We start from the raw sequence: 10,805 nt of genomic DNA, 5'->3' as shown, positions 1-10,805 counted from the left end.
CCAAATTTTGATTTAGAATATGGACTTTGAAAAGGTAACCGATAGATAGAAACATTCGCATTTATAATACGTCTTGAACGTGACTTATCTGCTTTCTTTGCCTATTCCAAGAAAATAGTACCTACTCTGTCATGATCATAGGGGCCCCGTTATTCTAATGTGCCCAGGGCCTCCAATAGGTTAAAGACGGCCCTGCGTGCGGGTGTGCGGGGCGTCCCCCCCCCAACCCCCGCTCGTCATACCCCGATTACCAACTCGACCTGTCGCAAGAGGTCGAGATGTTGTGACTTGACCACGACTATGTGACCCCCCCCTGGCACCAAAGCTGGATCCGCCCTTGGATGCGAACCGCTAAGGTGTGCAATGTAGCCCTCCCGGCGTCCGTGTTTCCTGCCACCTATAGGTATAACCCAAATGCCTTCAAGGGCAAGAGTGAATAACCATCTTCTAGGCAAGTAGGTACGCTCCAACCCAGACCTCATCATTGTCTCATGCTTGTCGTCAAGCGCTAGCCTAGGGCCTTTTAGTAAGGTCCTATTAGCCTATTCCTATTAGCTCATTAGGTACTATTAGCCTATTCCTACTAACCTATTCGTAATAAAAAAAACCGGCCAAGTGCGAGTCGGACTCGCGCACTGAGGGTCCCGTGCTACAATCGTACTTTTTCGTCATTTTGCACGGAAATATAAAAACTATTATGCTAACTATTGTAACCACAAATTCAAGGTTTTCGGATTTATTCCTTTACTTGTACTATAAGACCTGTGGCTCTACCGCGGTTGTTTGACAGCTACAATGTCACGATCGCAATCATCTCTGATTGGTTAATGCTCGCTCACTATTGGCCACAATGCATAGTTGCAACAAGAAAACCACAAATTCAGCCAATCAGAACAATTGAGATTGTAATAATGATTGATGCAGGTTTTAGAAAATCGCCCTGCTGATGATTCTAGGTCAACGGAAAGTACCCTATAGGGTTTCTTGGCAGACACGACGGACAGAGCGACAGACAGACAGACAACAAAGTGATCTTATAAGGGTTGCTTTTACCGTTTACGGCACGGAACTCTAAAAATAAACAGGCTGATAGTACTGAATTTATCAAATTCTTGCTGCAACTGCGCAAAGCTGCAAGTGAGGGTCGGCCAATCAAAGTTGATTGCGACCGTCACGCTGTACCTAACTATTGGTGGTAGAACACTAATAGTTAGGTACAGTGTTTGATTTTTTCAGGAATCTTTTCAGGAATTAAGATGACATCATAAAGAGCTGGTCTTCTCTCAGAATGAGAAGAGTTTAGGCTTTTCACCACGCTAGCCAAGTACGGATTTCTTACATAATTATCGTCAACCAAGAAACGGCATAAACACTTTAAACTACTAAAATTGAGCAAAAAGCTCATCATTTCGATCACTAATTACAAACACGAACTCATTTCCAAGCTGAAAACTGTGCTAAAATTGAGTCCAAAGTTCGCGATTTCGATCAAAACGGTGAAAATTTCAGCAGCTTTCGGTTTTTTGCTCCTCCTACAATTTTTTTATTTCAAGCATTTACCTAAGTATACCGTTTTGTTGACCACCTTTTCAAAATGTCTAGCATAATTTTGTTTTGAGTTAGTGTACCACAGCCGACGAGTAATTAATTATACGCCTCTAGATAATAGGTTCAGATTTCTGAAACCAGTGCAGAGACGTTGAAACATACCTATAATAGGTATATAATAATTCTATAGGTATGATATTAATATTAGGTGCCTAGTGCAGCCTACATTCTCCGAGGTGTGGTCTCTTTGAGTTGACTCATAGCAAGTGTATATAGGTACCTAACCCTGTGGCATGGACCTACAGCGACGCCATCTCTTTATGCCGCAAAGAACTTCTTGAACATTGGTGCTAAGCTTGATAAAGGCGCTATCTATTTCTCTTTCTATTTCTAAGTTCAGGCAGGTTCAGGGTAGAGTTGTATGAATATTTTTAGAAACCATCTGCACTCTGCCATCTGTGCGATGTATCTGTGTAACTTTTGAACCCTTTAAACCTAGTTCAAGTATAAAATACTGGCGGCCTGTTCCAACTTCCACGGGTTATACAAAATATTAATTATTATAAAGCCTCTGTCTAACTACAAACTCACAAGATTAGCACTTTCTTTATAATATTACTTAGGTAGTACATATAGCTATTATCACAGATTTAGGAGCTGAAATTAAAAATATTGAAAAATCCATACTTTACTCTATACTTATTTATTTTTTAGTCACAATATTAGGTACCTACTATAAATAATTGCATATAATCATAATATTTTATCAATACAGGTTATTGCTAATAACAATCACAATTTACTTTGGCTTATAAGAAATAATGTTCTAACTATTTTATTTTTATCAAAAGACATACCTAGATGGATAAACCTAGATAAACAGACGTTGTGTAAGTTGCCTATGTACCTACCTAAAGGTAATGTAAGGAAGGTAGGAAGAATACTTAGCTGTACCTACTTATAATGCGTCCGAACTACCAATAGGAAAAAGTTTCCGTCATGTTGTGACGTCCGAACTAGAAATTATTATTAAAATATTCAGACATAAATACAAAAATATTTTTTCCGTGCAAACCGTAATTTCAGTGATTTCCAAATGACAGTTGGGTAGATAGAGGAAAATAGGCTTTCGTATTTTTAGTTCGCGCACATTATCAGTAGGTAGGTACCCTTATTATAAATGCGAAAGTGTGTTTGTTTGTTGGTTTGTCCTTCAATCAGGTTGCAACGGTGCAACGAATTAACGTGATTTTTTGCATGGGTAGGTATAGATAAAGACCTGGAGAGTGACATAGGCTATATATCCCGGAAATATTTTTATCCCGGAAAATCAAAGAGTTCCCACGGGATTTTCATAAAACCTGATTCCACGCGGACGAAGTCGCGGGCATCAGGCAGTAATTATTATAATTCGTCGAATTTTATTTTCTTTACTCATTTTCTCCACACAACAAAATATATACATAGTCATGTATTACCTACATATTTATTTCGAAAAGATTGTATTCTATATACAGGGTGTCAATCTATATATGTATAATATTCTACAGGTATTTAAGAGGATAGTCGTAAATTTTCATACAAAAAGCAATAACGTTTTTCTCTCCGTAAATCCTACCTACTCCAATTTTCATAACTTTTAGAAATGTTGTAGCTAGAACTTGAGCTTGATAGAACTTGTCTAAAATAATATGAATATTTACAAAATGTAAAAGTTTCCTTCGAAATTAATATTTGTAACTTAGTGTCAAAAGGTGAAAACCACAGCATTAATCCACTTACCTGCCTCTTAATTATATCAAACTGACTCTTATCATATTAGGTATAATAATAATATTATGTACCTATATTATTATAAATAAAATAATTAATTAAGATCTGAAACGAAGAATACATAAGTACTAACTATTGTGTACTACGTAAAGAAGCGACACCCACTCGACCCCACACCCGAAGAGTACATATTATGTAAAGCGGTGTCCTTGTCCCGCTTGATTTACGTATAGCGCTGTCCTTGTCAATAAATGATTAAAATATCTATTCACTTTATTAAGTGTCCGGGGGTGTCTGAAATAAGTATAAAGGTTACTGAATATACCTAATGATTAGATACGCAAGTAAGTACCTACGTAATATAAAAGTGCAGGTATATATTTAAAAAAAAAGTTAATAGGTACATAAAATTATACGAATTCAATCTTAATAAATAGTAAATATACCTACTAGTACAAACATTTGGCACATGCATTCACAGTTACCTCTTTTCAGAGATAAATTCTTAAATTACAGTTCTTAAAGTTTTGAAGAGCTTGTAAAACGACTCCACATACCTACTTAATATGTTGGATAGAAGCAGGTGTTACTTTGTGATGATAATATAAGGTATCACAAGCTTAATTCGTTCTAATCCGCTAAAACAGACAAATCTGTATGGTACTCCGTGGTACCTATAGTTCGCGACAGGTCAAGATGGTAATCGGGTATGAAGCGTCACCCGCGTTCCCCTGCACCGGGTTAGTGCAGGGGCTGGGTCAATACAAACCATCAACACACAACACCACACAAATCTTCTGTAGGCTTACTACAAGATTTTACGTATCGCAACGTTGATAGTATTCGAGCATCGAAATACTTCAGTATTGAAGAAAAACGGACCTTAAATTCCTAGTTTTAAAGCTCAAGTTCGTCCATACATTTACAGCTAGCGCTTCAAGCGGAAACGTTGCGAAATTAAAATCAGTGCTATTGAATTTTTGACTTAAATTCAAGGACCTTACGATCCATTTTGCTTTGACGTTTTTGTGTTTCGACTCTCAAATACAATCAACGTTGGCGAGACATAAAATCTTATACTAAGCGTACTGAAACGTCCACGTACGGTTCACTCCGATACCGGAGCATCCATATAAACCTACATAGACTCTTTTGGCTTTGCCGTAGTCGGGTAAAAATGCAACTCAATAACAACTACACTTCGTAATAATTATTGTGCATTGTGGAGTTAAGTGTGCATCTCCTGAGCACGTTCCGGTGTCGAAGGTACGTTGAGTGTGTGTTCCAGAAGATTTTCATGATGTTGTGTGTTGGTGGTGTGTACTGTCAACTGTGTATTGCTTGCCTCTCCTAGTTCTTTATCGTGGGAGGGTGGGCGGTGAATATTGCATGCTGCACGTTGTAACATACAGATTTCGAAATTGTTATTGCAATTTTCAACACGGGAATTGCCTTTAAATTGAAAAGCGTTGCATGCGCGTATACCTATGATGCGTATAGAACGCGCTTCAATTTGTACTCCTTACTTTGTGTAGCTTAGCTTTCAAACAACTATGCCAGCTACAACATATTTTAGGTTCACAGTTCACACCGAAAACTAAGAGATATTCCTTTAATATGACCACATTCCACAGTGACGGACTACATACGTCGATATTCCATGCCCGTTTTTCATAAAGGTATACCTAGTTATTATGCAGTGCAGTATATTACGGAAATTACGACAGCTGCATCACTTAAGGCGTTTGTGCACCCATTTGATGACCCCGTGATTTTACGGATCCATGAAAAAAATACGAATCGAATGTACGTATTTGTATGACGGCCACTTCGAAGAATCACGGATACGAACCGAATACGGATGAGTGTACAAGCGCCCTAACGAAGAAAGTTCAGACAATAATTTGAATAGGTAGGTTTTATATTTTTCTCAAGTTAATAAAATAATTATAAATAAAGATTTTCTCCTGCAGCAGGTAGAGCGATTTACAAGTTTTCCAAATGTTCTCTAATAATACCTACCATTTGGTTTGAATATACCTAAGTAATTAATACCTAATTTTCCGTAATAAATTATACAAATATGAGTTTAAATACGTTCACATATTAGTATAACCGTTCATTAGGTACTAAAAGTAAGTACCTACTTAGATTACTTTCATTATTTTAATAATAATTAATATAAATAAAATATGAGCACTTTACCCTTGCTTATCTAATGTTCATTCGAACAATGTTCGAACAACAACTTATTATTATAAATAACATAAACATACAAAAGGTGAAACCTCATATTATTTTTATTCTTCAGCTACATTTAGTTAATATAATATGTAAGTACCTACACACGCCGCGCCGTGCCCGGTAGAATTAGCGGAACACAAAAAAGGAAGAATTAATGTATTTTTTCGTAACACTGGCCGCTTATATTACTTTTTTTAATTTTAGGTCTAATTTGAAAACAGAACATTTGTCGACAGTCATTTTTTTCACTCGTTTGTTTTAATTTTTCATTCATATAATATAATAATCATTTAAGAATTTTAAATGAGTAGAAAAAGAAATAAATCTTAGTACAAAAACAATGCCCCTGCATTAATCACAGATGCAAAATATATTTCCGGCACATTGCTGCAGAGTTAGAGGCGCGTCTTTTGTAACTTTACAATAATTACAAACACTTGTTTCAAAGCAAACTTTATGGGTCAATTCATATTATATTGACATACTTGTAGAGTCAAAGCGAATCGAAGTTCCAATTTATAATACACATACTTGATCTTCATCTGTACAACATAATGCACCCATGCAATTTATACTTACCTACTGAAAAGAAAAAGCGAGCATTTTTCTTAGTTGTTTCGTGTACCTTACGTTGTAGAGGCAGACGTCATCATATTGACACCCAATGTATGTAAAATTTTCGTTTCGATTCGCTTCGAGTCTGTGTAAACAATTGATCTTTTCCTTTTTGCTTCACACAAATAATTATACTAATTAGGTACATTACATAATGGAGATAAGGAACAGTAGTCAGTGCAGTAGGTAGGTAGGTACTTTGAAATATTTTAGAAAATACGCGAATCCATCTCTGCGCGAATGTGCCTTGAAATATATTTTCTGCTTCTGTACCAAAGTACGACTAGGTACCTACCTACTATCTAGTAAATGTTTAAAACTAAAAAGATTTTTGTTTGACAAAACAACTAAAGTCTAAATATTATTTATAAATAATACCTCATACCTAATTAGGTACCTATTACATATAGTATTCTAAAATCTAATAGACATTGAATTGACGAGTTATGGCAGGTATAATTAATAATTTTAATATAATTATACATAGTAGAAATTCAAAATAATCGTATAATTCTGTAATTCCTACTCTTTATACAAATCTACCTAGTTATCTTAATATTTATGAATTTTCAAGTATTGACTTAGTACATAAGGTTTAAGGATTGGGCAAACAAAATGCGAGACGACAGTGTCGATTCTGCCCACGTTGGTAACCAATGTTTCGTAAAGAGCTAAGAAATAAGATTTAAGTATATCTCGTCTTTTCGTAACTAGTTATTAATTAAGAATATTTTATCCGGGTTTGTAAATCGTAACGGAATAAGATTAAAAATACGTAGTTTCGTAACTGGTTAGGTACTAATCATAAGCATATTTTTTCGGGGTGTTTAACGAAATATAAGATTAATCATGTCTTTTTGTACCAGGTTAGTACCAACGCTGGTTCCATCTAACGTGGATGGAACCAGCGTGTCGAGTGTCTACAAAGAATCATAATCATGAAGAAGTTCACAATGCATGCGTAGATTTCAAAAAACTTAAAAAAACTTCCGAAAAATATTTAAATCAAGATAATATTCCATGTTATGTAATATCTGTACGAAAGTTCTGTTTTCCCATAGCCTCCTCAACCTCAATTAACGATTTGAATTTTCTTATTTTACTTATTAGAAAAACGTAAAATACTTATTTAACTGCTAGATAGATAAGTTTTTTATTCAAACATAAAGGGTTTTCAATTTTGTTTAGTGAATTTATCACTGCACTGGTTCGGACTGTCTGGCCCTGCTGAGTTTCTTCTTGCTGAGCTTTCTTTTTAGTAAAATCTTTTTCAAGTCGAGCCAATATGCCACAAGTTGGCCTACATGAAATAAAATAATTTAAATTTTGAATTTTTTACGTAATTAGTGTGACGTTCTATCGCATTGCTGTCGTCACGCTTTGTGTTTGTCCAGGGTTTAATTGGTTATTTCTACGGTTCACTCTTAACGATCGGATCTCAAGACGGAGGGTCTGGCGGGGCGGGCGGTCCCGCAGTGGGCGGCTGCAGGAGCTTCGCAGCAGCTGGTAAACCGGCCAGGTCGAACCCTGGAGGCGGCACTATTCCGGCGGCTGTCGCCGTGCCTTGTAAGTACGCTACTAACCTGGAAATTAGGGAGATAAGGAAACAAATTATGGAGAACTATATTTGTTTATTTATTTTTGTTTTATTTATTTTGTAAAAAAAACTTAAAACTAAAACATAAATTTATTCGTAAGCGTAAGCGTAAAGTTTGCTAGGAGTTCGGACTGAGTATAGAAACTACGACATAATTAATATGGGTAAGATTTGAATTTACGATTTTGAGATTTTGAGTTTCGTAGACTATAGAAGGTAAATGCGAAAAAACCAATTTTTTATGTAGGCGTTTGTGATCTTACCTCCTCAGTTCCTCAAGTGCGCTGGCCTGCATAAGGATGTAGTTTTTGGCTAAAAGCAGTGTTGCTATTTTGGAAAGTTTCCTCACAGAAGGTGAATGGGCGTATGGTATCACGCTCCGTAGTTCATCTAAGGCGTCGTTCTGAAATTGATAAATAAAATAAGATAAGACAAAGAAAGAGAGTCAGGAGGGATGAAAATGTCAAGTGAGCCACAATCTAGATGACGGTCACGAGCAATTTGCTTTTATTGCTTCTGCAATAATTATAGCAGCTTATTAGAAGAAGTCTTTTTCTTCTATGCTGATGCCCCGTGTCTACGAAAAAGTGTTATTTAATTTCGGGCTTTGTTCGTATACCTACAAAGCTTTTTCAAAATATCAGCGTTAGATGATTTAAAAAATACCGTGTTTTATTATACCGAAATTTATGTATTGCATAAGAGTCTAAACTCTAGAGTAAAACTTGCAGAAGTCAGCTCAGGTAAGTTGCACCTAACTAGAAGATTTGTGTGGTATTGTAATTTGTTTGGTACGTATTGCTCGTTTGATGTTGGATGCTTGCTTTTCTGAATGTATGCAAGAGGGCGGGAGGTGCATATTATCATCGCATGCTGCACCTTATACCATACATTTCTCTGTTTTGGAGGATTATTAGCCAATTATATTGCACATTGGTAGGTACTTACTAAATCGTGCATTCTTCTTCGTTCTCGTGCGTTTATGTTCAGTCGTACATTTTTACCTTGTCGCATTTTCTGTTTCGATTTCCCATCTCCGATTGGTCTGAAAAATAAAGATATTTTATTTAACTTTTCATTCCGGCTTTATTTAACTAATACTGTAAATACAGGACTAGTGGAATAAGCAGTGCGAATTAAATATGACAAGAGGTAGTAGGTAAGTCAGATTTTTTAAATTCGAAGACAAGATAGCGCATGACGGTGAACTCACTTGATGGTAAGTGACGATGCAGTCTGTGATAGAAGCGTGTTAAGCCTGGAAAAGCTTCCAGTTTAACAAACTTATATTTCTAATCGTTTTCTATAAGTCCTCGTCCTGGTATAGATGGTAACTACCCTCGGCCGAAACTTTTCACTAGATGTAGCCTGAGCCAATTTAGAGATTATAAATTCTCAAGTAGACAAGCAAGAAAAAAACTTCCATACACCACTACGCCAGGAGGTCGTTGAATGCTATGTACTAACTGTATTAGCGATTTCTAACCCCCGCGGGATTATATACAGGCGGCTCCAGTGAAGGGAAGCGTAACAAGTGCTTCTCGTACTGAATGGAGTGCATTGAACGGGGTTGTACTTTGCCGTATGTCACATCTACTAACGATCACTAGGGTCATAGATAAGTATTTAGGGCAGCTATTCGACTTATATTTTAGTGTAGTTACTAGTTAGTATGAGGGTAGAGCACAGAGATAGATGGTGTTCTGTGGGGTAGAGTAACATAACTGCGGGAGTTACCTACGAAATTTATAATACTGTATGCGAAAATCTCTTAGAAAAGTTGTCTTTCTGTAACCACCTACTTAGTAACTTTCGTGGAGTAATATTTCTCCATTTCTTACTTATGTTATCTTGTTTCGTTTTAACTTTTTTAATACAAAGTAGGATAGCAACAATAACAGAAAAATCTAAATTAGCAGATTTTTCTAATGTTATTGTTGTTATCTTAACAACTAAGTACCTACTTATTGTATATCGGGAGACAGACTGGGATATTTCATGGCACAGGAGATCGTAGTTCATGTACTTTACTTCTTTATATTGTTTCAACAGTAACTTGAGGATTGAAGAATTAAGTAATTCATCTTATTTTCATATACAATATACCTAACATAACATACATTGTACATCATAGTTTATATGTATACCTTCTTGCGCATTTGACGCATGCGTAAATGAATGGTAAATAAAACATATGTTTTGGACGGTAGCAATACATATCTATACCTATACAAAGTAGGATAACTAACCTTTGACCATAGCTCGTTCCTGGTTCCGGCTGGTTTTCGTCAGTGGGATAGCAATGTTGCGGAGGCGGAGGCTGGCCTCCTTGCATGTAGAAGCCGCCGAGGCCGACAGCACCCAGCGGCGTCCGTCTCCCCGGCACCGACTGCGGAGGAGAGTGCGACTCGCCCAGAGGCACTCCTTCCCAAGACCTCCGCCCCTCCATTATAAAAAACTAGCACATAACACTAAAAAGGTTCAGGTTTTATTTGATAAAAAAAGTTGTCTATGATAATTTAAAAACACATAATACTGGCAGGAGTATTGACGGACGTTTGAATTTGGAACGGCGTTGACAGACTGTGAAGCTGTGCGGCGAGAAGTCGAGGCGGTCCGCGGATCGATCAGGGCACGCAGCTGGGGCGCGCACCCCTCTGATCTCCGGCATTGTTCGGGATGCGAATGTGATTTATATTGTCGTACCCATCGAATCGGTGCGTCTATTGTTCTGAGTATTGTAGTCATGATGCTTGTACAATTAATATTCAATTTCATACCTATATTTATTTAAAACATTGGTAGGCCTTTATATACACCTATAGTACTAGCTTTATCCCGCGACTTCGTTTGCGTAATGACCAATCACAATGCACTCGGGAATAATATAGGAATTTATCGTTAAGTAGTTCCGGTGATTACCTCCTAAATCCAACTATTTATTAGTTTAGACTTTTGTTACAAAGTCTAACACTATTCCAACTATTTATTAGTGTAGTCTTTTGTTACAAATGCACTAACGAGTAGC

At 36.7% G+C, this 10,805-nt stretch overlaps 1 protein-coding gene across 1 annotated transcript; it reads right to left on the bottom strand.

Annotated features, from left to right (window-relative positions):
* Positions 1-2,235: 2,235 nt before the first annotated feature.
* Positions 2,236-10,390, bottom strand: Oli (Olig family). Its single transcript, XM_034983510.2, has 4 exons — positions 10,027-10,390; positions 8,726-8,822; positions 8,041-8,180; positions 2,236-7,763 (listed from the first exon to the last, which is right to left on the bottom strand). The coding sequence occupies exons 1-4, from the start codon at positions 10,224-10,226 to the stop codon at positions 7,619-7,621; spliced, it is 582 nt and encodes a 193-aa protein (XP_034839401.1). The 5' UTR covers positions 10,227-10,390; the 3' UTR covers positions 2,236-7,618.
* Between the last annotated feature and the right edge of the window lie 415 nt (positions 10,391-10,805).

Source organism: Maniola hyperantus, chromosome 1 (assembly GCF_902806685.2).
Source record: "Maniola hyperantus chromosome 1, iAphHyp1.2, whole genome shotgun sequence".
Taxonomy (NCBI): Eukaryota; Metazoa; Arthropoda; class Insecta; order Lepidoptera; family Nymphalidae; genus Maniola; species Maniola hyperantus.
Note: the sequence above shows the minus strand (reverse complement) of the source record. Positions and strands in the feature narration are given on the sequence as shown.

Coding starts and splice junctions, on each gene's coding strand:
- Oli (XM_034983510.2), bottom strand. CDS start 10,226: ATGGAGGGGCGGAGGTCTTGGGAAGGAGTGCCTCTGGGCGAGTCGCAC. Junction 8,823..10,026: donor GGAACGAGCTATGGTCAAAG/GTTAGTTATCCT, acceptor TTTATTTTTCAG/ACCAATCGGAGATGGGAAAT. Junction 7,764..8,040: donor GCACTTGAGGAACTGAGGAG/GTAAGATCACAA, acceptor CCTAATTTCCAG/GTTAGTAGCGTACTTACAAG.